Here is a 25119-nt window from a genome sequence, read left to right as displayed (position 1 = left end):
CGCCCTCCCAGACTTTTCTCCTGATTTGTGCTCACGTATTAAAATGGATTATATCCTGGGCTTGCTTTGCAGCCTGTTCCTCTTCCCTTCTGGTTGCCTAGCTTTCTTTCCACATCAGTCAATGTATTTTTAAGGCTGTTTAACATTCCACCTTAGAGATGCCCCATAATTTATTCAACAAATCCCCTGTTGCAGGCCGTTTCCAGCGTTTTGTTACTATAAATAACATTGTGATCAGCAGAACACCCTTGTAGCCCACTCTTCGCACACATCCTTCACTACTTCTCTAGGAGAGAGCCCTGCGGTGGGAATTGTGAGACCACAAGGATGCCCGGCATGCCGGATGTCGGGCAAAAGCTTTGGCTGTTGAGATGTTGTTGGTGATGTAGACGTTGTTGATGTTGAGGTTGCTGATGTAGAGTTCAGCGGCCTTGATCTGCTGAGAACTCACCCCGTCTGGACTTCCCTGGCCTCTTTTGTGACATTCACAGCTACGTTCTGTTCCCATCCAAACCCTTCAAAGCCATCTCCAGACTTCCCTCTGCCTCTGGTTCTTCCTCTGGTGACAGCCTTCCCTTTCTCCCGATCTGGAAGGCCTGGTCTCCATGTGGCCTGACCCAGGTACTTGGAGCCTTGGGTCCTGACCTGGTAGGGATGGTTAGCTCTTTTCTGTCTTATGTTCACTAGGGAGGGGTAAACTGTAAGGGGTCAGGGCTGTATCTGTTATCTGTCCATGTCCATAACTCTCTCCAAAGCAGTAGCAGAGAGCCAGGCACAGGGTAGGCCTCACCCAACACGTGCTTTGCTGAGTGACAGCTGCAGGGTGAGTAGGCCCTCTCTGGGCCTCAGACTTTGTTCACAGGGCAGAGGTGAGGGGTGGGCTGGGTCCCTTCCTGCTGTGGCTTTTCCCATCCCCTCCTTGATCGCACCTCCTCTTACCCCACAGGTCTTGGGTCCTGAGGCTGCCAGCAGACTATGGGTACAACAGCCAGCACAGCCCAGCAGACGGTCTCAGCAAGCGCCCCCTTTGAGGGCCTCCAGGACGGTGGCTCGATGGATGGTCGGCACTCACTCAGCGTCCACTCCTTCCAGACCACGGGCTTGCACAACAGTAAGGCCAAGTCCATCATCCCCAACAAGGTGGCCCCCGTCGTGATCACGTGAGTGGCAGGACAACTATGACCCTGTCCCCAGAAGGCATGGCGGGGGGGAGCTGCCTGGAGGGGTGGTGGCATACAGCACTTAACATCTCCAATCTGCTTCCATTGAGGAAGACACTGAGGCCCAGAGAGGTTAAGCAGTGTGTCTGGAGTCACACAACAAGTGGGTCGCAGAGCTGCTGTCTTTTGGGGTTCTCTTAGCAAACACCCTCTTCCAACAACACAAGAGAAGACTCTACACATGGACATCACCAGATGGTCGACACCAAAATCAGATTGATTATATTCTTTGCAGCCAAAGATGGAGAAGCTCTATACAGTCAGCAAAAACAAGACCGGGAGCTGACTGTGGCTCAGATCATGAGCTCCTTATTACCAAATTCAGACTTAAATTGAAGAAAGTAGGGAAAACCACTAGACCATTCAGATATGACCTAAATCAAATCCCTTATGATTATACAGTGGAAGTGAGAAATAGATTTAAGGGACTAGATCTGATAGATAGAGTGCCTGATGAACTATGGAATGAGGTTTGTGACATGGTACAGGAGACAGGGATCAAGACCATTCCCATGGAAAAGAAATGCATAAAAGCAAAATGGCTGTCTGGGGAGGCCTTACAAATAGCTGTGAAAAGAAGAGAAGTGAAAAGCAAAGGAGAAACAGAAAGATATAAGCATCTGAATGCAGAGTTCCAAAGAATAGCAAGGAGAGATAAGAAAGCCTTCCTCAGTGATCAATGCAAAAAACAGAGGAAAACAACAGAATGGGAAAGACTAGAGATCTCTTCAAGAAAATTAGAGATACCCAGGGAACATTTCATGCAAAGATGGGCTCGATAAAGGACAGAAATGGTATGGACCTAACAAAAGCAGAAGATATTAAGAAGAGGTAGCAAGAATACACAGAAGAACTGTACAAAAAAGATCTTCATGACCAAGATAATCATGATGGTGTGATCACTCATCTAGAGCCAGACATCCAGGAATGTGAAGTCAAGTGGGCCTTAGAAAGCATCATTACGAACAAAGCTAGTGGAGGTGATGGAATTCCAGCAGAACTATTTCAAATCCTGAAAGATGATGCTGTGAAAGTGCTGCACTCAATATGCCAGCAAATTTGGAAAACTCAGCAGTGGCCAAGACTGGAAAAGGTCAGTTTTCATTCCAATCCCAAAGAAAGGCAATGCCAAAGAATGCTCAATCTACTGCACAATCACACTCATCTCACACGCTAGTAAAGTAATGCTCAAAATTCTCCAAGCCAGGCTTCAGCAATACGTGAACCAAGAACTTCCTGATGTTCAAGCTGGTTTTAGAAAAGGCAGAGGAACCAGAGATCAAATTGCCAACATCCGCTGGATCATCGAAAAAGCGAGAGAGTTCCAGGAAACATGTATTTCTGCTTTATTGACTATGCCAAGCCTTTGACTGTGTGGATCACAATAAACTGTGGAAAATTCTTCAAGAGATGGGAATACCAGACGAGCTGACCTGCCTCTTGAGAAATCTGTATCCAGGTCAGGAAGCAACAGTTAGAACTGGACATGGAACAACAGACTGGTTCCAAATAGGAAAAAGAGTACGTCAAGGCTGTATATTTTCCCCTGCTTATTTACCTTATATACAGAGTACATCATGAGAAACGCTGGACTGGAAGAAACACAAGCTGGAATCAAGATTGCTGGGAGAAATATCAATAACCTCAGATATGCAGATGATACCACCTTCATGTAGAAAGTGAAGAGGAACTAAAAAGCCTCTTGATGAAAGTGAAAATGGAGAGTGAAAAAGTTGGCTTCAAGCTCAACATTCAGAAAATGAAGATCATGGCATCCAGTCCCATCACTTCATGGGAAATAGATGGGGAAACAGTGGAAACAGTGTCAGACTTTATTTTTGGGGGCTCCAAAGTCATTGCAGATGGTGACTGCAGCCATGAAATTAAAAGACGCTTACTCCTTGGAAGGAAAGTTATGACCAACCTAGATAGCATATTGAAAAGCAGAGACATTACTTTGCCAACAAAGGTCCATCTAGTCAAGGCTATGGTTTTTCCAGTGGTCATGTATGGGTGTGAGAGTTGGACTGTGAAGAAAGCTGAGTGCTGAAGAATTGATGCTTTTGAAGTGTGGTGTTGGAGAAGACTCTTGAGAGTCCCTTGGACTGCAAGGAGATCCAACCAGTCCATTCTAAAGGAGATCAGCCTTGGGTGTTCTTTGGAAGGACTGATGCTAAACCTGAAACTCCAGTACTTTGGCCATCTCATGTGAAGAGTTGACTCATTGGAAAAGACTCTGATGCTGGGAGGGATTGGGGGCAGGAGGAGAAGGGGACGACAGAGGATGAGATGGCTAGATGGCATCACCAACTCGATGGACATGAGTTTGAGTGAACTCCGGGAGATGTTGATGGACAGGGAGGCCTGGCGTGCTGCGATTCATGGGGTTGCAGAGTTGGACACGACTGAGCGACTGAACTGAACTGACTAGGTCGTATTACTGATTATGTCATGGTTGCCAAGGAGTGTAGGAAAGGGGGGAGTGGCTGGCCGGGGGGAGGTTGGGATACTCTTTTGAAAGTAATTTTTTGCTGAACTTTTTAAAAGGAAGTTTATGTACTTCAGTTCAGTTCGGTTGCTTTACTTAGATACATGAAATTTAGAGTTTTTCTCCCCACAATCTGTAATTATGGTTCAAAACTGAGGTTGACACCAGGCTGTTATAGGGCCTTGGGCTGAAAAAGCTGGAAGCTGTTGGTCAGCTTTCCTGGAGGGCCTTCAGGGACTTTCCTGGAGACTGCTGCGGGTTTGTTCTGGCCCTGTCCGTTGAGAGACCTGGATACCCTGCATGAGTCCCGTGGGCCAGGGGAAAGAGCGGGTGCCGAGAGCCTGAGGCCAGGGAGCCGGGGGACACTGGCTCTGTTTCCTGGTGACTTGGGAAGCCTTGTTTTTCCCCGCATCCACCCACTGGGCTCCCTGCCTTTGGACCCCTCCAGGATGGACGAAGGTAGACAGGACTAGCTAAGAACTGGATGTGTTCCATGGAGTGACGTTTGGTGGAGGCCTGGCAGATGGGGCTTTCTGTGTAAGGAAAACTGAAGGAGTGATAAATCCGGCCTGCTGGCCTTGGGGCCTGACAGGAAAGCTGTAATCATAATACATTACTTTGCTCGTGATAAGGGGAGGAAGGAGATGTTAAGTAAAAGGGACCTGATATGTAGTCTTTTGACTAGCACACGACAGAACTTGGTTTGGGTCTTGAGCACAGTGTTGGAAATCCTGGGCCCAGCTCTGCCTCTCCCCTGCTCTGTGACCTTGGGCAAATCCTTTTCCCCTCTCAGAAAGGCTTAGTTTCCTTATCAGGATATGTGGGGATGACATTCAAAAAATTTAAGCATGGCGTGGCTCAGAACATTCTCTGGCCTGCTGTAAAAACCCACTTCAGTGGTATTCTGCGTGCCTCCTAGAGCCAACTGTGACCTAGTGATCCTTGCGTTGTGGCTTGTTTGTGGTAGAAGGGACCTTAGAAAATCATCCAAAACCGGGGCTGGCAAACTGTATCCTTCAGGCCAAATCAGGTCACTGCTTGTTTTGGTAAATAAGTCTTTGTTGGGACACAGCCACGCCCACTCATTTGCATATCGTCAAAGGATGGTTAAGGCTGCAGTGGTAGAGGTGAGTAGTTGTAGCAGACTGTGGGGCCCACAAAGCCTAAGTGAGTTAAGTGAAGTTGCTCAGTCGTGTCTGACTCTTTGCGACCCCATGGACTGTATGTAGCCCACCAGGCTCCTCCATCCATGGGATTCTCCAGGCCAGAATACTGGAGTGGTTGCCATTTCCTTCTCCAGGGGATCTTCCCGACCCAGGGATTGAACCCAGGTCTCCTGCATTGGAGGCAGACACTTTAACCTCTGAGCTACCAGGGAAGCCTTTAAAGTGTTTACTATCTGGTCCTTAATAGAAAAGGTTTTCTGACTCCTGATCTAATCAATAGGTTTTTAAGATCAGATATGAAAACTGACCTAGATATAGAAACTGGGAGTTTTGGGAAGGCAGGATTTGCCCGCCATGGGTCATGTGTGAAAGGGAGACAGAGCTGGCTGAGGGACCCCAGGTCTCACGACTCCTGTCTAGTGCTCCCAACCCTAGTCATTCCGTCACCTTGCCTGTCCTTTTCTAAAGAGATGTCAGACCCCAGATCATGAGCCCTGGGAGGCTGTGTCTGATTCATTGTTAAAATCAGCACAGAAGCATTTGGGGTCTGTAATGCACAGCCCTCCCTCAGGTTTAGCATCTTCAGAAATCTGTGTGTTTTGTTTGAAATGGCCCTGGGTGGAGGTAGAACTCTTGCTTGTAACAGTAATTAGATTACTAGATGATGCGAGTCCCTGAGGCACTGTGCTAAATAAGCACTTACTTCACTGATGCTTGGTCTTCTCACAGCAGCCCTTAGGAGGTGGGAATTCCTGGAGACTACAGACCAAGTAACTTCAAAGCGGTGGAGTCGAAGTCATACCCAGGCCCCAAGGCCTGTGTCCTGAGGCACTGCACTGTGCTGTGGGATTGTCAGTGTGGGGGCTCTTCTCAGAGACAATCTGATGGAGGGACCATCTGGGGCCAAAGTAAGCCTTGTTTAAGGAGGCTTTAAACAAGATGGCAGCTTCTCTCTACACAAAAGTCCAGGAGGCATTCCAGGCTGGAATGACTGCTCCATAATCGGCCAGCCTCCTCCTTTTGTTGCCCTGCCATCATCAGCATCTACCTCCTGCCTTCACTTTTGGGTGCTTGCCAGAGGGAAGGAAGGGAGAGTAGAAGGAGTACGTCTTCTTTCCTTTAAGGGAATGGCCCAGAAGTTGCATTCTTCGTCTCCCATCCCACTGGGCAGAACTGAATCACATGATCATACTAGGTGCAAGGGATGCTGGGACTTATAGTCTCCAGCTGGATGGCCCAGTCACAAATTCAGGGAACTATTGCTGAGGAAGAAGGGGAGAGTGGATACTGGGGGACAGTAGGCAGCGTCTGCATAAATGCATGTGGGGCCTGGTGAGGGTGGAGTGTATCCTGGCCACTGTGCTTGCCTGACACCGTCTGCATCCTGCCCCTGGCAGGTACAACTGCAAGGAGGAGTTCCAGATCCACGATGAGCTGCTCAAAGCCCATTACACCCTGGGCCGGCTCTCAGATGCCACCCCCGAGCACTACCTGGTGCAGGTGAGGCCAGGCCTGCCCCTCTCTCCCTTCCTGCCTCCCGCCCCTCCAGCCCTCCTTCCTCACAGGTTCCCTCTCCAATCTCTCCCTGCTTTCCCCATGGCCTCCTTCTCTGCCTCACCCCATCCTCTGGGGCCCTGATCCCACTTGCTCTCAGTCTCTGATACCCTAGGGCCTGTTCTTGCTGCCCTGTGGGGACCCTGCTCTTCTGTCCCCATGTGGCCCCTGCCTGGCCCCAGCCTGGCCACACCCCCCTCTCTGAGCACCAAAGAAGGCGCACATGGGAACCTGAAGGGCTTGGGGCCCCAGACTGCTCTTCTCAGGCTAGGAATCGTCATCCCATGGTCTTTTGAAGCTTTAGGGCTTCTTTGGTGCATAGACAGAGATGCAGGCATAGATGTACATCTATCTAGATCTGTCTTTTTTTTTTTTTTTTATCCTTATAATATCCCCTGGAAAGTAAAGTCTCCAAGTGTCAGATGAGTTTTCATGTGTCTTGTTGACTGCTATAGTCCCAGGTCCTAGAACAGTGCTTGGGTAGTCATGTAGGTGTTCAAAAACAGTCAGTGAATGAACTAATGATTGTCATGATGATTGACTGTATTTGTTGAAAGAGGGTCTGGGTGGGAGGTCGTGGTGGATGGGGAGGTGGGTGAACAGGTGGATGAGATGACTTCATGGTTTCTTTTTGCCTGGGAATCTCCTGGTTCCTCCTGCTCCCACCTGACCCCTCTTTTCTCTGTGGTCTGCGTCCCCAACTGGGGAAGGGAGAGACTTGCCCCTGTGCATAACTGCAGGCCCCTGGGAAGTGGCTCACACTTTTCTCCTAGCTGGTTGCTGGTGCCCCAGCTGTGATTCCCTACTTGAACGCCTTCTCCCTGAGCTTCGCCTCTGGGTGAGGGATGTTTGTCTTCTGCCCTGGGGGCTGTAGGCAGCCCTGCAGGCAGCTTTGGTCTCAGTTCCCTGTCCCTGTAGCGCTTCTGCCTGCTCTGCTTCCTCAAGTCCTGGCTCAGATGCCACCTCCGGCCTGAAGCCTTCTTTGGTTCTCCTTCAGGAAGAGCTGTCTTCTCTCTTCCCACGCTATAGGACACCCCTCCTGGCATCACAAGTATTCTCTCTACTTTGCCCATGAGTCTGTAGACAACCTGAGGACCGTGTTTCCCACCCCATCTCCCTGCTCCCCATCCTCTGGGGCCTGCGGTAGAGCCTTGTCTGTAGAAGACGTCCCTGCGTCATCTGAGTGACCCCTGTGGCTCTCCCCTGCCAGGGCCGCTACTTCCTGGTGCGGGATGTTACTGAGAAGATGGACATGCTGGGCACCCTGCAGAGCCGTGGGGCCCCCAACTTCCGGCAGGTGCGGGGCGGGCTCGCTGTGTTCGGCATGGGACAGCCCAGCCTCTTGGGGTTCAGGCAAGTCCTCCAGAAACTCCAGAAGGATGGACACCGGGTAAGCATGGCTGTTTCCCAGGCAGGGGCCAGTCCCCAAATCTGGGGAAATGGGTTTCCCGGAGGGGCAACTGCAGAGGCTCTGGAGGGGCCTGGGCATATTATGGGGGAGGTGGTGACTGATGACCAGGGCCAGGTGCTGCCAGGCCTTGAAAGTCGATGGTTGTTGTGCTCAGCATGACGGGGAAATTCTGGGCAAGTGTTTATTGCGTTGTCCTGTATGGACATGGGAGCCCCGAGGTCAGAAGCCCCTCTATACACCCATAGGATGATGATTATAGCTAAGACTTATATCCTCATGTTGACCCTACATGGGTGGGGCAGCTATTGTCCCATTTTACAGAGGAGAAAACTGAGGCCCAGAGAGGATAAGAAACAGCCCGCGAGTGGTGTCCCAAGACCCAAACCCAGACCTCTGGACTCCATGTGTCTACTTTGCATGACTCCTCTCTCCACCTGCTGTGGCGTCTCCAGGACAGAGGTGGAGGGTCCACTGTCATTGCAGGCTCGTAGTGGGCAGTCTGATTTAACCTGGGTAAAGATGGAGAGGCTTTAGTGAACCAGAGTGACGAGGGGTTGTTAGCTGAGCCTGGATCCCACTCCATCGTCCCAGCAGGTTCTGTAGGGTAGAGCCTGCCCACCAGCTCCCTCTGTCTGTATGGTGCTCAGTGAGTGAGTGATTGCATGGTGGTGGTGGGCATTCATGTCTTCAGCTGATGTTTATCAGCACTTGATTTACTCAGGGCTCTATGTTAGGCTTTGTGGGGACATGAAAATGACCAGGACATGATTCTACCTGCAAAGACCCTGTAGTCCATAAAGGGCGAAAGCTGTAAAGAGGAGGGAGGGTCAGGAGCTGGTGGCATTTGGCCTGAGCTTTGTTTCTGGGGTAAGATTCAGGTTGCAGGGGCAGAGTGGGGTGATGGGCCTTCGAGGGGGTCCAGGGAAGGGGCGGTGGAGCGGGTGTCCATGCCGGATAGCGGTGATGGCTCCTTCCTCCTTGGATGCCCGGCAGGAGTGTGTCATCTTCTGTGTGCGGGAGGAACCCGTGCTGTTTCTGCGAGCTGCTGAGGACTTTGTACCTTACACGCCTCGAGACAAGCAGAATCTTCATGAGAACCTCCAGGGCCTTGGACCCGGGGTCCCTGCGGAGCGCTTGGAGCTGGCCATCCGGAAGGAGGTGAGGGCCACCTGTGTGGGTGGGAGGCCGCCCTTCTGGTAGCCTCGGGCACCTGAGCTGAGCCCCAGCCCGCTCTGCTCTCACCCGCTCATGCTTGCCCACTTAGCTGTCCCACTTGGGCCAGTGGCTGCTGCAAGGCCAGCTCAGGGGCACCAGGGTAAAGACTTCTCTTCTCAGCTCTGTTTGCCTCTGCTCTTTCCCCACCCTGCTTTTCTCCTCCAAACTCAGCATTCTTATTTAGAAAAGGGTCTGGTGGAGGGCAGAGAGTACTTGACTGAAAGTCTCAAGACCAGGTTCAGCCTTCTGTGAGCCGTGAGGCCTGGGCTGGGCCGCTTCTCTCCCTGGGCCTCTGTTTCTGAGGTTCCTCTGGCCTCCTCCTTCACAGCATGGGGACTTGTCCAGGTCTCTGGGGCTGTTCACACACCACAGAGCTGTGTTAATAGTGTATAGAGGTCATGGTGTCCCCCCTCCTCCGAGACATCCCCAGGCAGGAGCAGAGGTCGTGCTGGCTGTGGTCGTTTCCCCGTCTCCTCCTCAGGCCTCGCCCCCTCCAGCTCCCAGCTGACCAGCTTCCTCCTGTCCTTCAGTCTGGCGGTTTGGCCAATTCCTGCTGCCCACCGGGCAGAGCCCTCCGAGCCTGACCGCGGGGTGGGACGCAGCAGCTGAGGCATAGCTGGCTGCCCTCGGGCCAGCGGTCCCTCCGGTCCCTCCAGCACTGCCAGGGTGCAGAAAGCGCCTCTGGCTGTAGTTCTCCCTGGAGGGCAGGCAGCCTGTCCATGGCCTCCGGGTGGCTTAGGTGCCTCCAGAGCTCAGCCAGCAAGGTGCTTCATGGCCCTCTGGCCCCTGGCCTCCGTCTAGGTCCACGACTTTGCCCAGCTGAGCGAGAACAAGTACTATGTGTACCACAACACCGAGGACCTGCGGGGGGAGCCCCACGCCGTGGCCATCCGGGGCGAGGACGACGTGCACGTGACCGAGGAGGTGTTTAAGAGGCCCCTCTTCCTGCAGCCCTCCTACAGGTACTGGGGGCCAGGCCTGTGTGGAGGCCCCAGTGTGCTGGACATGGGTGCTCGCTGGGCCTGCTCTCCTGGTGTGGCCTCAGTCTCACCGTCTGCATGTTGGGCTGAGTCCCCCATGCCTCTGTCTCCCCTGGGAATGGTGGATGTCCGGGGTATGGGGTGTGTGGCTTACCTGATGGGCTGTTCCCTGTTACCTGGCAGGTACCACCGTCTGCCCCTGCCAGAGCAAGGGGCCCCCCTGGAAGCCCAGTTCGATGCCTTTGTCAGTGTCCTCCGGGTGAGTGGGGACTGGAGGAGTGGTGGGGTGCGCAGGTGCTTGGAGAGTGAGTCTATGTCAGGGCCCTGTCTCCTTGGAGGTGCTTGGGTGGTGTGTCTCCTGGAGGAAGGCCGAGGGGGTTGTGTGTGTCTGTGTGGGTGTGCACTTGTATACTGCCTAAGGACAGAGCCCAGCACGGAGCGTCTGCAGGACTGGGCCCTCTGGCTGTGGCTCGGCTCCTCACTTTGTTGTGTGATCTCCTAACTTTTCTAGGTCTCAGGTTCCTCATTTCTTTATTAGAACTACAATTTCTTACCCGTGGGTCTGCAGCTGGTATTTCCTGAGGACCCGTGTTGCAGTCTATGCGCCCCTGGGAGGTCGCCGTACTGAATCTGCATTGTAAACTGCATAGCAGTGTAGCTGCCGCCCTGAGTCCCCTCTGAGTAGTTCTCACCTCCTGGGCCTCGCTGAGCCCCCTGGAGTGTGCGAAAGGGGCGGGGCCTGTGCTCCTGGGGCTGGTGGAGCAGGCTGAGCTGTGGGATTGCTCCAGAGGCTGCTGGTCTGTCCCCATCTTGCCACAGACCGGGGGAGGCATCAATGACATGATGTCCCTCCACCCGCATCCTAACTTGGTCCTCAGCTGAGGGCTTTCCGGTCACACTGTTCCCTGCTCTTCACGGTCCTTTCCCAGGAGACCCCCAGCCTGCTGCTGCTCCAAGGTGCCCACGGGCCTCCCCCTGCTCTCCTCTTCAGCTGCCAGATGGGCGTGGGCAGGGCCAGCCTGGGCATGGTTCTGGGCACACTCGTCCTGTTTCACCATGGTGGGACTGCCTTGCGGCCGGAGTGAGTGGCATGGGAACCAGTGCCCCAAAGGGCTGCGGGGATGAGGGGCGGAGGGGGCGGGCCTCCTCAGGATGCTGGGGACACATCAGAAACCCAGAGCTACAGCTGGATATCAGGCATCGGCAGCTCCTTTCCTGGTTTGCATAGGCTTCCCTGGGTGACCTGGAGAAAGTCACTTGACCTTTCTGGCCTCGGTTTCCCCAGCAGGGCAAAGGCCTGTTGTTTCCCCTACCTGATTTGGAAGGGAAACTTGAGCGTGTAGTCCAGTGCAGTCCAGGTGAATGGGAGGGTGTTGTCGGCGGCCTTCGGGAGCGCTGATTATGCTGTTGTCCCTGCCTGTCAGGGCTGCCCCTGTGAAGACCAAGCCTCTGTCCATGGAGCAGCTCGAGGTGGTCCAGAGCTTTCTCCACATGGTGCCCGAGGGGAGGAGGATGGTGGAGGAGGTGAGCGTGGGGACTGGGCAAAGAGCTGGGGGTGGGAGCAGCGGGGACCACTCGCTGCCCTTGCTGAGGAGCTCTCCTCCCCAGCCCTCCCGTCCTAACCGGTCATTCTCTCTGCCCCTCTCTGCTGCCTCCTGGCATCTTTCCTTGGCCCTGCCCCCTCCCTGCCTCTGTCCTCTCTCCCCTGCCCCGGCCCCTGACTCCAGGTGGACAGAGCCATCGCCGCCTGTGCAGAGTTGCACGACCTGAAGGAAGTAGTCCTGGGAAACCAGAGGGAGCTGGAAGGCAGCCGGGCACAGGTGAGGCGCGGAGAGCTGCTGCTTCCGCTGGAGCTCAGCAGCCTCGTTGGGTGAGGCCTGTTGACTGGCCCCTTTCAGCCTGGCTTTTCTTGATTGCTGCTGCTGCTTCCATGAGTAGAGAGCAGTTTTCAGAGGAAGGGGAGATAGGGAGCTGGGCCTGCAGGAAGAGAGGAAGTTTACTTTCCCTAATTAGGACCCCTCACTGCAGAATAAACAGGATGGAGGAAGGGGCTGCTGGCGAGGTGCTGAAGGCCTCTGACTGCAGACGCTTTCCAGGCTGCTCCGGCCCGCCTCTGCAGATGAAACGCTTGCTGTTTCGTTGGGAAGGCTGGGGTTAGGTCCAGCCCATCTTCTGGAAGAGCGATGCGCTCTGGGCTGTCTCAGCAGGCCCATGCTCGTGCTCTGGAGAGAGGAGGCTGGCTTGACAGTATTTGCACCCAGCTCATGGAAAGAATCTAAAGCCCACAGAGCCTTTTTCTTCTTTAATGCTTAAAGAAATATCTTATAAAAGCAACATTATGGAAAATTGAGAAATTAGAGAAGAAGTAAAACTGCCCGTCACCCAAGCACAGCTGCTAGGAGCGTTTGGGGCTGGCTTCCTTCAGTTTCCGTGTTTCTGATGTTCTTCTGTGGCTTGCCCAGGGCATGTTCGCATCCTGTTTGTTTCATGTAACCCTGTCTTTTCCATGTCATCCCTGCTTGTCGTCGTTGAGATTTATTGCTGTGGAACCAAAGCCATTGTGAGGCTCGGCTTTCCCTGGGCTGTAGGTTAGGAGCAGGGCTCTGGCCTGATTACCGGGCTTCTGTTTCTGGCTCGGCCACCTACAGGCATGTGGGCCTTCACTGCTCTGTGCCTCAGTTTCCCCACATATAAAATGGGGCCACTAACAGTAACTACTCCGTAGGGTTGTTGTGAGTTAGGGGAGCTCAGGCCATAAAGTCTCAGAAGGGAGCCCACAGAGCACCTGTTCCCGGGCATCCCCTGCTGTGATGTACAGCCCCTTCCTGTTGCACAGTGGGGTCACCAATGTACCTACTTTGCGTTGAACTGCTTCGTGCAAATGAGGCGTTTTTGTATTTAGGATTTTCTGCCTTATAAGGTCTGGATTAGGACTTGACAGACTGTGGCCTACAGGCCAAATCTAGCCCACCACCTGTTTTGATAAGTAAGTTTTGTTGACATGAGATCTCGCCCATCCATTTACGTGCAGGCTACGGTGGTCCTGTGCTGCGTTGGCAGTGTCGAATTGTCGCAACACGGATCTGGTAGCCCGCAAGCCTAGAATATTTACTGTCTGGACTTCTTTAGAAATAACTTTGCTGACTTCAGGCCTAGATTCCCAGAGGTGGGATTAAACTTCATCCAAGGGCATGGCCTCTCTTTCTGGGCCTATACAAATCTCACTTACCCTCCAGAAGGTGGTGCTGACCCAGCAGGAGAAGTCTGAGATCCACAGGTGAAGAGAAGGACCCTTGGAATTCTCTGTGACAGCCCCCCTGCCCAGTGGATGCTGGGGTGGGGAGGGTTACAGCTCTTAGGCGGGGCCTTTGGCTCAGGGATGGGTGTTTATACACTTTGCTGCTTCAGCATGGATTGTGTGGGTGGCACTGGGGCCATGCAGCGAGGCCCAGCCTCTCTGGGCACAGTCTCATCGAGAACTGGAATGCTTGGTCCAGCAGCAGCTCTGGTCCCTGAACACGGATAAACCACAGCAAATGGGATAGAGTTAGGTGCTTGCAGGAACTTCCAGCCTGGCAAAACAGTGTTATGAAGGGCAGGGTAGATTGCCCTCTGGGAATTTCTGAGGCTTGACTTCCAGGGAAGGGGTTGGGTGGCCTGAGCTGCCCCGTCTTTACCGCTGGCCCTTCTGGGTCCCTCCCTCTCAGGGAAGCAGCAGCCAGCCCGCTGTCCAGCAGAGGGCGCTTCAGAGCCTGGAGCGGTACTTCTACCTGATCCTGTTTAACTACTATCTCCATGAGCAGGTGGGGCTGGGGGATGAGCGGACACACACCCCCTTCTCCTGGGGCCCCTCAAGTCTCCCCACTCAGTGACTGGCATGGGGTCGGTGGGGACCTCTGTGGAGCTGGGGAGGGGAGTGGGCACGTTCGCTGCTTTTAGAGGAAGATGGGAATGGAGGAAGCAAGGAGAGACCCAGATGGAGGGACAGTCCCTGAGCAGGGCAGCCAAGGAGAGGCCCCATCTCTCTTTCCTCTGGGTCCATCTCTGTATCCTTAGCCAGGGCACTGGGGCCTGGAGGGATCTCGCTCCGGACATCCTGTTACTCTCTCCCCACCCCCTTGCTCCTGCTCTGGGCCGTGATGGGTGTCTCCTGGGTCCCCCACCACGGGGTAGGCAGGAGGAGTTTGGGCTGGCCCCGTGCCCCTGAAATCCCGTCTCTCTCTGCCTTGGGCTGCAGTACCCGCTGGCTTTTGCCCTCAGTTTCAGCCGCTGGCTGTGTGTCCATCCTGAACTGTACCGCCTGCCTGTGACACTAAGCTCAGCGGGGCCTGTGGCCCCCAGCGACCTCATCGCCCTGGGCTCCCTGGTGAGTGTGCCTGACTGACTGGGGAAGTGGGAGTGGGTGTGGGCTGGCCCTGGGATTGGTTACAGCCCTGATTCCTGTGGGGTTGGGCTAAGCATTGCCCTCAATGATGATGGGTGATGGGAACTGCCTGTGAACAAAATGGGGCCATTCTCAGGCCTGAAGAAGTGCTTGCAGCTCTGGTTACTGTTCAGTACCTGCTCTTCTTTCTCAAACCCAAGTGCTCTGGGCAGGGAGTGAGGAGAACTGCTTCTGGTAGCTTTGCCACCAGCGTCACGTCTTTGAGTCTCAGCTTCCTTATCTGGAGAGTGGGCACCATCGTTCTTGTCCATGCTGGGGTGGTTATAAGGCTCCACGCGTGCAAAAGTGCTTTGTAAACTGTTAAGTGCTGGTCTTATCCCCCATCCCCCACGCCCACCTGGGGCCAGGCTCTGAACCTCAGTGGCTGCTGTGGGTCCCAGGCTTGCTGCTGTCCTGACAGGTGGCAGATGACCTCGTCTCCCCAGATGCACTCAGCACCATCAGAGAGATGGACGTGGCCAACTTCCGCCGGGTGCCCCGTTTGCCCATCTACGGCATGGCCCAGCCCAGTGCCAAGGTGACCACCCTGGGGGGCACACTTGTGGGGCGGGGGAGGGTGATTGAGCCCTTTCACTGATGGCCTTCCTGTCCCCCAGGCCCTGGGGAGTATCCTGGCCTACCTGACCGACTCCAAGAGGAAACTGCACCAAGTCGTGTGGGTCAACCTGAGGGAGGAGGCTGTGCTCGAGTGTGACGGGCGAACCCACAGTCTGCGGCGGCCTGGGCCCCCCATGGCCCCTGACCAGCTAGAGGTGGGGCTCCCCTGCCTTGTACCACCCCTCCATTGGAGGCCTTCTGGGGAGCTGGCCTGAAAGGGTCTTCAGAAGCTTGTATGCTCCTGTTGTACAGTTGGAGAAGCGGGCCCCGAGAGGAGCGTCTCAGGGAGTGACTGATTCAAGACTGTCGTGCTAGCCCCGGTCTGCTTAGAAACCTAGAGGCTCGAGAAGGTGCAGTGATAGGCCCCAAAGCCAGGACTGTCCTGGCTGCAGCCGGCTCTGGTCTTTCAGGGCTGGCCTGGGGGTTGCCTTGTGGCCTGAGCCCTCTGTCCCACCCTCCCCTAGAACCTGGAGACCCAGCTGCAGGCCCACCTGACCAGGCCTCCCCCCGATGCTGAGGGCCCGCGGACCCACAGGTTCCAGACGTGCCTTACCACGCAGGAGGTCTTCAGCCAGCACCGCGGGGCCTGCCCCGGCCTTACCTACCACCGCATCCCCGTCCCGGACTTCTGCGCCCCTCGCGAGGAGGTGAGAGGGCCGAGCGGCTGAGGCCTCCGGGGAGGGGAGGACGCCCTCGCTGTCTCCCTCGGGCCTGGGTCTTGGCTGTGGGCACAGCTCCCTGGAGGGACTAAGAGCTTGTGCTGCACGCTTCCAGAGCGGCCTCCACGCTTTATTCCCGTGCCTTCCAGGCTTTGCATTTATATGTGTGTGTTTTATGTGATGGAAGTGTCTGTGGGGTGGGTGAGCATGTCTGTGCTGTTGGTGGAGTCTGTGTGTGTTCAGAGTAGTTGGGAGTGTGGTTGTGGAGTATGTGTGTGTGTGTGTGTGTGTATCTGGCGGCTGTGAGGTGCCGCTTGTCTTTCCTAGGGGACGTATGGAGAGTGGGTTTTGGGGAGTGCTGTGAGGTGGTGTGTGTATGGGGTTTGTGGAGGGGCCGCTGCAGAATGCTTTGCGTGACGGAGGGCATTTGTGTGTGCGTGTGTTATCTATAGGTTTGTGCGTGTGTATGTCTTGTGTAGTCTGTCTCTAAGGTTTGTGTGGAGTGTGTGGCTGGCATGTATTGTGTGAGGGTCACTGTGTGCCTGTGTGATGTGTCCGTTGTTGGGGGGGCATGTCTGTCTGCACCCGGCCTGCTGTATGCCCGGTGTGATGAGTGGTGACGGCTTGTGTTTCCCCCACGCTTGGCTCTGTGGTCTGGTTGCCTGTGGTTTGTTGCCCCCTAGTGGTCATCTGCTGCAGTGCTTGGCTGAGGTCCAAACTGCCCTGAAGCTGGGACCTGGGTTGGGCCCACCTCGGGTGGGCAGTAGGGCTGGGGGTCCACATGTGGCCTGGGGGCACAGCACATGGGAATATGTATGTTCTCCCTGGCAGGTGGTAGCAGCTGGAGCCTCAGGTGTGTGCTTGTGTGCGCTCACCTGTCCAATGCCAGGTTATATGGGGGTATGGCTGTTTACACGCACAAGGTCTTGTGTGCACCTCAGTGAGCTGAGTGTGTGCAATACCAGGTTATGAGCCTGACACGACCGGGCACTGGACAGGCACTCCCAGGGCAGCTGCCTGGGCTGCCCTGGGAATCAGTGCAGCAGGAGCACCCGCTGACTCCGACCTCGGTTTCCCTGTGCAGGACTTTGACCGGCTGCTGGGGGCCCTGCAGGCTGCCCTTGCCAAGGACCCGGGTACTGGCTTCGTGTTCAGCTGCCTCAGCGGCCAGGGCCGGACCACGACCGCCATGGTGGTGGCTGTGCTTGCCTTCTGGCACATAAGAGTATGTGAGGACAGGGGTCTGCCCAGGCAGAAGGGCCAGCTGGTCCGTGGGGACCCCGCTAAGGCAGGATGGTCTGGGGGGGCTGAGCTGGTGCCTGGTGTGGTCCCAAAGGCCCCTCCCATTAGCCCTGGGCAGACGGTGTGTGGGCCGGCAGACCCCCGTACGGGCTCTGGGCGCGGGCCTTGGGGACGGTGCAGCCTGGTAGCTGGGCTCCCAGTCCCACCAGTCGTCCTCTCTCAGGGCTTCCCTGAGGTGGGCGAGGAAGAGCTCGTGAGCGTGCCTGATGCCAAGTTCACCAAGGGCGAGTTTGAGGTGAGTGTGCCCCCCTAGGGTTTCCGGGGGACACCTGGGGGAGGAGAGAGGGTGAGTCTCCCTGGCAGGTCTGGAGGGATGTTCAAAGCTCCTCCCAAGGCCATCGCCTTCTTCCACCTCCTCGTATCAGCACTTCCCTGTCTCCATTTCACAGATAAGCAAACCAGGGCACAGGGTAGCTTGGCTCTGGGCCCTGGCAGATGCCTATGAGAAGTGGGGGCTGGACCCCTCCCCATTCTTCCTGCCCCTGCTGCTGGATGGCTGTGTGCCCTCGGGAGGCCACTGGCCACTATCTCGTCTAGGCAACATTGACGACCACCTCACAGGCACCTGGGGCCCAGCTGTGGCTGGCGGCCTTGTGCAGGGCCATATTCCACCCATCCCCATTTCAGGTCAGGGTCCTGGATGGACCGCACTGACCGTGCACATTCAGCCACCAGGTACCCTACCCTGCCATGTGTCATCTTCCCCGACACCCTGCAGGGAGGTGGCAGTGTCCCTCCCTGTCTGACGGACCGGGCATGTGGAACTCAGGAGTTGGCACGGGGCTGCCCAGTGTCAGCGTCGTGCTCAGCTCCTGCCTACCTGGCCAGCCTCGCCAGTGCCCCTCTGCTGCCCAGCCCCTCCCTGCCGTCCTGACACCCGGGCCTCGGTGCAGCGCCTCAACTGCCCCAAGCGCTTTCGGCCTCCGGGCCTTTGCATATGCTTTCGCCTTGCCCTGGACCACTTCTCTCTTCTTTCTTCTGGCTGATTCACAGATTCTTTTCCTTTGATTTTTTTATTGTGGTAAAATATGCATAACATAGAGCCTGCCTTCTGGCATTAAGTACATCCACGCTGTTGTATGGCCTTCACCACCATCTCCAGAACGTTTTCCTCATATCCCCTAACTCCCCATCATCCCTCCCTCCTCTAGCCTCTGGGAGCCACCATTCCACTTTCTTTCTCCACGAATTTGACTACTTTACGTGCTTTCTGTGCGTCATGCAGCCTCTGTCCTTTTGTGACTGGCTTATTTCACCCGACATGATATCATCAGGGTTCACTCATGTCGTAGCAAGTGTTGCGATTTCCTTTTAAAAGGCTGCATAACGTTCCACTGTAAGTACTGCCCGTGTTTCGTTTATCCATTGTATCTGTCTCTGGAGACCTAGGTTGTCCTCTCCTTTTGGTTATTGCGAGTAACGCTGCTGTGAGCATGGGTGTACACATACCTGTTTGAGTCTCTGCTTTCAATTCCGGAAGAGGAATTGCTGAATCAATTGGTAACTCACTGCTTAAGTTTTGAGGAACTGTATTATTTTCCACAGCAACTGCACCGTGTACCTTCCCACCAGCAAAGTACCAGGGTTCCGGTTCCTCCACATTCTTTCCAACACTTGCTGTTTTCTGTTTTCTGCATGTTTTTTTTTTTTTTTTAAATAGCCTTCCGAGTAGGTGTGAAGTGATACTTCACTGCAGTGTTGATTTGTATTTCCCCAGTGATTAGTGATGTTGGATGTTGTTTCATTTGTTTTAAGGCCATTGGTTTATCTTCTTCAGAGAAATGTCTATTCAACTCATTTTTGATTACGTTGTGTTGTTGTTGAGTTGTAGGAACTCTTTATATATTCTGGATATCAATTCCTTCTTAGATATGTGATAGTTTGGTGGATTGCCTTTTTGCTCTGTTGATAGTATCATTTCATGCAAAAGTTTTCAATTTTCTTTTTTTTTTCCACACCATGCAGCATGAGGGATCCTAGTTCCCCAATCAACGGTCAAATCTGCACCCCCCCCCCCACCCGGCGGTGGAAGTATAGAGCCTTAACCCCTGGACTGCCAAGGAAGTCCTCCAAATTTTTAATTTTGATGAAATTAGTAGATTTTTTTTCTTGTTTTCTGTCCTTTTGATGTCCAAAAAGTCATTGCTAAGTGCAGTACTATGAAGCTTTTCTTCTAAGAATTTTATGGCTTTAGCTCTTAAGTTTAGGCCTTTGATCTATTTTGAATTAATTTTTGTATATAGTATACGGTTAAGGGTCCAAGTTTATTCTTTTGCATGTGGATGTCCAGTATTCTCAGCACCATTTGTTGAATGGAATGTCCTTTCCCCATCTAATGGTTTGGCAGAAATCTTTTGAACGTATACATGACGGTTTATTTCCAAGTCTGCGAGCCCTTCAGGCGTGGTAGTTAGAACTCTCTCCATTCACACCCAGCCCTGTGCCAGGATCTCTGCATGTGCTTCCTTCTCCACCCTTCACAGATCCCAAGGGTTAGGTGCCCTGACTACTCCCAGTTGATGCAGGGAGCCAAGCTCATCACCCTAGAACCACATCAGGGATGGGACGGGACCAGAGCACAGCCAGGAAGTCAGCCTCTGAATCTGTGTTCTAATGTTACATCCTGTGACCCAAGAATACTCTACGCCCACATCCTCACCCGTCTCTAGCATCCTCATGTCTAGACCAGCTTCCTCTGTGATTAACTGAGGTCTGTCAAGCCCACAGTCCAGTGGGGAGCATTTAATAGAGTATGAAGAGGGCTGAAATAGACATTGGTGCTGAGGGCTGAGGGTATAGCTCGGGGGAGTCCAGGAGGGCTTCGTGGAGAAGGTGACATTTGAGTGCATTTTTAGAAGGACGAAGGAGTCTGCCTGGGGCTGTGGGGAGGGGTAGTATGCGGAGAGGATCAAATGTGCAGAGGAGGGAGTCTGGAAAGGGCAGGAGCTATGGGAGGCTGCGGTTGAGCAGAATGGAAGGGTTTGAGGTGGGGGACACTGATTGTGAGAACCTTGGAGGGCCACACTGTGTGTTTGATCTTAACCTTGAGGCCAGTAGGGAAGTAGGGGAGGTTGGGATCAGAGTCTTATGCTGGAGGCCAGTGTGTGGAGGAAGGCATGGAGAGGGGAAGCTGGGGCGTAAGTGAGCCTGCCCAGTGAACAGGAGCCCAGTCCCCGCTGGTCGGTCTTGGGGACCATTAATGGTGGGGCAAAGAGGGAAGACAGCAGGATGACCTCGGGTTTCCAGCTGGTGCTGGTGAGCCAAGGAGAGGAAAGGGAGGAACGATTTACCAGGAGAGGCTAAGAGTTTGGTGCCTTGCATTTGAAAAAGCTGCAGCCCTCTGCTGGGGAGCTGCCCTGGGGTCATGCTGGGGGCCTGCCTGTGGTCTATACTCCTCTCCAGTGAGGTGTCCTACCCAGAGCTCGGAATCCAGGCGTGGATTAGCCCAGGGTCCTCCCAGGGGATGACCCCTCTCCTCCCACTGGGCTGTAGCTCCACCCCCGCCCGGTGTGCCAGCTCAGGGCCAGTTCCTCTGAGAAACAGGGGTGAGGGAGACCTATCTCCCCAGCCCAACCACCAGTGTGATCCCGCTAGGACGCAGCTGTGGGGATGGGTTAGATTGAGAGAAGAGCTGAGTTAGTCGGGTTTCGGTCTTTTGTTCATTTACATCATCCCACGGAACACCTCCTAGGTGGAAAATCTCTTGCTCTTGGTCTGGGGGCTCCTTGTCTGGTGGGGAGTGGATGTGAACAGGTGAGCACGTGGGTGCGTGAGATGGATGTGTAGGTGGCGGTCGACCTCGGGGCTGTGAAAGGACTATGTGGGCTTTTGCGGTGGGTAGACTGAGAGGGCTCCAGGAAGGCGCTGGGCCCATCCATAGGAGGAGTTTTGAGTGAGGCTGGGAGGCAGGCAGGGTCAGACACTGGGCGACCTTGTAGATGTGGGGAACCTTTCAGTTTTTATGTTGAGTGTAAGGGAGCCAGGAAGAGATTGAAGTTACCCAAATAGGAAGTGCTCACACTTACACTTTTGTAAGGCCTCTCTGGCTACCAGTGAGGGGGAGGAGGCGGGGCCGCTGCAGTGGGTTGGGGGTGCTGGAGGCCTGGATCGCTGCTGGCGCAGGGTGTGGGGGATGCAGGGTAGAGTGAGCCAGAGCGAGACCCACAGCAAGTGACTGGGAGGGTGGGAGGGGCCCTGCACTGCAGAGTGGCCTTAACTGGCCTCAGTCTCCCCAGGTAAAGGAACGCTGTCTACACCGGGTTTCCCAGAGCTGGGTGTCCCTGAAGTGCCTGCAGGGTGGAGGGAGAGCCAGTGTGGCCCCACCTGAGGCCTATCATACACCCGCTGCTCACCCCTCCAGCTCCAGTTACACGACAACTATCCGTTTTATGGATTAGAGTCCTGGATAAGGTTCCATTTGAAGCAAGGTTCCTGCTGCTTGAAAAAATAAGCCCCTCGGGAGCCCTCGCCTCCGAGCTATCCGGGAACACCCTTGGGTCCCCTCCCTGTCTGAGAAGTGAGGGGCCATCAGGGCCAGCGCGGCCCTTAGTGTGGGCGAGCCAGTTGCTGGCGCTGGAGGCCCCCGACTTGGTTTCTGTTCGGCTCACCCCCTGCCTCTGGCCCCAGGTGGTGATGAAGGTGGTGCAGCTGCTGCCCGATGGGCACCGGGTGAAGAGGGAGGTGGACGCGGCGCTGGACACGGTCAGCGAGACCATGACGCCCATGCACTACCACCTGCGGGAGATCATCATTTGCACCTTCCGCCAGGTGAGCCCCGGCCCGCGTGCCGTCCCCACGTGCACAGCCCAGGAGGGGCTGACCTGGGTGAGAGGTGGCTAGGGCGCCCCACAGGACCTGCAGGGGCTCTCAGGCCCTTCTCCACCTCCGGGAAGTCAGGGTGATCCCTGCCGTGCAAGCACGCCCGGCCCTGACTTTTCCCAGCTGGATTCTGCGGTGCTCTGTGGGGTGTGTGCGGGGGTGAGGTTCAGAGGATTTGGCAGCTGCTGTGGCCCTGGGACCTGTCAAGGCTGTGACTGCTCAGACGGAACACCCTGTCCTCGATCCCTGTGGTGCCAGGCATTCACCCTCCAGTTTCTGGGCCACGGGAGGCCCTGGGGGTCCTGGGCAGGAGGCAGGTGGGTGGATGGGTCCCGGGGAGCGGCTGTTTAATATCCGGCAGGAAAGCCATCCAGTGTTTTCACAGCTGATGCTGCCTGAGGGACTCAGCATTCAGTTATACAAATCAGAAGTTTTCTATAAAAGTCCAGATTTCATATAAAAATTCAGAATTTCAGCCGATTTAGAAAAAACAAGCCCTTTAGTAAACCATGGTCCCAGGCACTCTCGCACGTGGCCCAGCTGGTGCAGTCACATAACCCACGGGGGCTGCTCTGGCCCTCAGACTCGGGCCTCTGGTCTCTGTGTGGAGCATACTGACCTGTCTAATTCTGTTCCTCTCTGACCCAGTGAACTTGACTGCCTGCTGGGCAGAGGAGGGTGCTGGCGTGGGAGGGGACAATTGTGAAAGGAGCGGGAGCTTTGAGAAGACTGTGCCCCGAGTGAGTGAGCACCCCCGTGGGTGCTGAGCTGCGGTGGGGCAGCGGTCCCCAAGAAGGGGCGGCCCTGAGCCAGCCCCACGCTCAGCCTGCCCTGGGCACGTGTTGAATGGCTGATCCAGGCCAACCTTTGCTTAGGGTCACAGATCAGGTCGCGGTTGGGGGAAAGGGTGTTTGGCTGGAGGCAGGCCACCTGGGGTCAGGTTATGCCCAGGGTCAGCGGTCAGTTGGAAGGGATACCAAATTTGGGGTGGAGAAAGTGGTTAAGGAGTTTCAGACTTTGCTGGGCTTTGAAAGATGGGAGATAGTTTTCCCCACGGCCAGCAGCTCCCTTTGGAGTTGCCTGTGAGTCTCCCTCCTGGCGGTCTGGTATTCTGCCACCAGGTGGCAGCAGTGAACCGAGAGCCTGAGTGCCTCCTGCTCAGGAGACGTTGAGAGAGCAGAGAACCAAGCTTCCACTTCTCTCTGTAGCTAGAGGCCTGAGTAGTAGGAAAGGAATGCCTAGCTCTGCTTCAAAATACCGCCGCTCCCCTCCCGACGCTGACCACACTCAGTCAGAGTACCCCTCTTCACAGCCTCTTCCTTCTGGCCCTGCTGGCTCTTCGCTGCCTTCAGGCAATCCAGGGGTCTCCCCACCCCACCAAAGCTGATAGACCCTCCCCTCCTCTGAGCTCTGCAGCCATGGATGCTCACTGTGGGGCACACAGAGGGTGCAGCAGGGGGCATCAGGAGGGCATGAGCCTCCGGGAGAGAGGAGAGGTCCCACAGAGCAGGCCTTGAACCATCCTGATGTAAGGAGAGCCAGGGGGCGTTGCTTCAGATGGGAGGGACTGCGTGGGCAAAGGCCAGGGGCTGGAAAAGTGCAGAGAGTTCAGAGGTGGTGAAGGTGCTTCGGTGCCCACGAACACAGTTGTGTTGGAAATTGTCAGAGATGAGGTTGGACGGGTAAGCTGGCTCTGCTCTGTTGGCAGCGGGAGGGGAGGGTGGGGTGGCTGGAACTAAGTGCAGAAGATGCTCTGGCTGATTTTGGAGTTTGGGGTGTTTTAATGGAAACAACCAGCAGAGGACTCTCGTTCCCTCTCCATAAGATCTGGCCACTTACCCCTATTCCAAAGGCCAGGATGGTGCCAACCTCTGCTGTGGGAAGAGGGGAACCCCTGAACCCCATCCCTGGTGTTGGTGATTGGGGGATAAGGGTCTGGGACAGAAGCAGGGTACGGAGTCATTCCCCAATGTGGCCACCAGGTGGCCCCAGTGAGCTGCGCTTGGGCTAAACTCTGAAAAGAGCTCAAGAGCTGAGGGGCCTGAGACACCCTCCAATTCAGTTCTTCTCACCCTGGCTGTACAATAGATTCACCTGGGAGCTTTAAAATAGGCCCATGCTTGAGCTCCATCCCCAGAGAGTCTGATTCAGTTGGTCTACTAGGGATGGGGGTGGCCAGGGCATGGATCTTTTCCTAAAGTAACTTAGGTAATTCTGAAGAGCAGTTGAACGCTGCATACTCTAAGCCAGGGCCCTGAATTTTAGGAGGTCCCGGAGTACCTGGAGGATGTTAGATGCATGTTTCTGGGCCCAGCCTGACCTTTGCTCCTGTAGGTCTGGGTGTCTAGCAAGCTCCTAGATGCTGCTGCTACTCCTGGGCGGGGGCCACAGGGGGGTCTAACATGTCGTGTCTTGCCCTCTTGCTCTCTCCTTTGCTTTTTTTTTTAAATATATATATTTTATTGAAGTATAGTTCACTTAAAACATTTCAGGGGCGTAGCAAGGTGATTCAGTTATATATGTAATATATATATGTTTTCAGATTATTTCCCATTACAGGTTATTATCAGATATTGGCTATAGTTTCCTTGCTCTCTCCTTTTCATAACAGTTGTTTTGAGGTGTGACTCATACACCACACAAATCACTTATTTAAAGTGTGCAAGTCAATGGTTTTTCGTGTATTCACAGGGTTTATAATCATCATCACCACAATCAAGTTTAGAGTATTTTCATTGCCCTAAAAAGAAGCTTCCCGTACCCATTAGTTATCATTCCCCTATTTCCTCCCTTCCTCCAGCCCGAGGCAACCACCAGTCTGCTTTCTACCTCTGGGGATTCGCCTCTTCTGGACATTTCATATACTTGGAGTTATACAGTGTTTAGCCCTTTGTGACTGGCTTCTTTCACTGAGTGTAGTACTTTTGAGGTCTATTCGACTGTAACATGTATGAGTATTGCACTCCTTTTTGTGACTAAACCCTCTTCTTGTTGTATGGACAGATCCCATTTTGTCTCTGTCTTCATCAGTTGATGGGCATGGGCTGTTTCTGCTTTCTGGCTATCATGAATATAAAGCTGCTATGACATGCATTTGGGCGGACGTCTTTTGTAGGAGTGGAATTGCTGAGTCATAACTTTAGGTTCCATCTTTTGGGGAAACTGCCAGACTGTTTTCCAGAGTGGCTGTGCCATTTTATGCGCCCATCAGCAGTGTGTGTGAAGTTCCAGTGTACTGTATCCTCACTGTTACTGGTGATTGGCC

General features: G+C 54.4%; 1 protein-coding gene across 1 annotated transcript in view; it reads left to right on the top strand.

Moving 5' to 3' along the window:
• Positions 1-975: 975 nt before the first annotated feature.
• The window catches only part of PALD1 (phosphatase domain containing paladin 1), a 41606-nt gene continuing 17462 nt past the window's right edge, over positions 976-25119 (top strand). The window contains exons 1-17 of the mRNA XM_068983017.1: positions 976-1160; positions 6272-6374; positions 7639-7818; positions 8833-8997; positions 9856-10016; positions 10218-10293; positions 10964-11115; positions 11459-11558; positions 11762-11854; positions 13742-13837; positions 14272-14400; positions 14879-14995; positions 15075-15230; positions 15540-15722; positions 16819-16959; positions 17200-17271; positions 21663-21803. Of these exons, the coding sequence (XP_068839118.1) occupies positions 976-1160; positions 6272-6374; positions 7639-7818; positions 8833-8997; positions 9856-10016; positions 10218-10293; positions 10964-11115; positions 11459-11558; positions 11762-11854; positions 13742-13837; positions 14272-14400; positions 14879-14995; positions 15075-15230; positions 15540-15722; positions 16819-16959; positions 17200-17271; positions 21663-21803 (2250 nt within the window). The remainder of the gene's footprint in view (positions 1161-6271; positions 6375-7638; positions 7819-8832; positions 8998-9855; positions 10017-10217; positions 10294-10963; positions 11116-11458; positions 11559-11761; positions 11855-13741; positions 13838-14271; positions 14401-14878; positions 14996-15074; positions 15231-15539; positions 15723-16818; positions 16960-17199; positions 17272-21662; positions 21804-25119) is intronic.

The sequence above is a fragment of the Capricornis sumatraensis genome, chromosome 10 (genome assembly GCF_032405125.1).
Source record: "Capricornis sumatraensis isolate serow.1 chromosome 10, serow.2, whole genome shotgun sequence".
Lineage (NCBI taxonomy): Eukaryota > Metazoa > Chordata > Mammalia > Artiodactyla > Bovidae > Capricornis > Capricornis sumatraensis.
The sequence above is the reverse complement of the archived record's forward strand: the minus strand, read 5'-3'. Positions and strand labels throughout refer to the sequence as shown.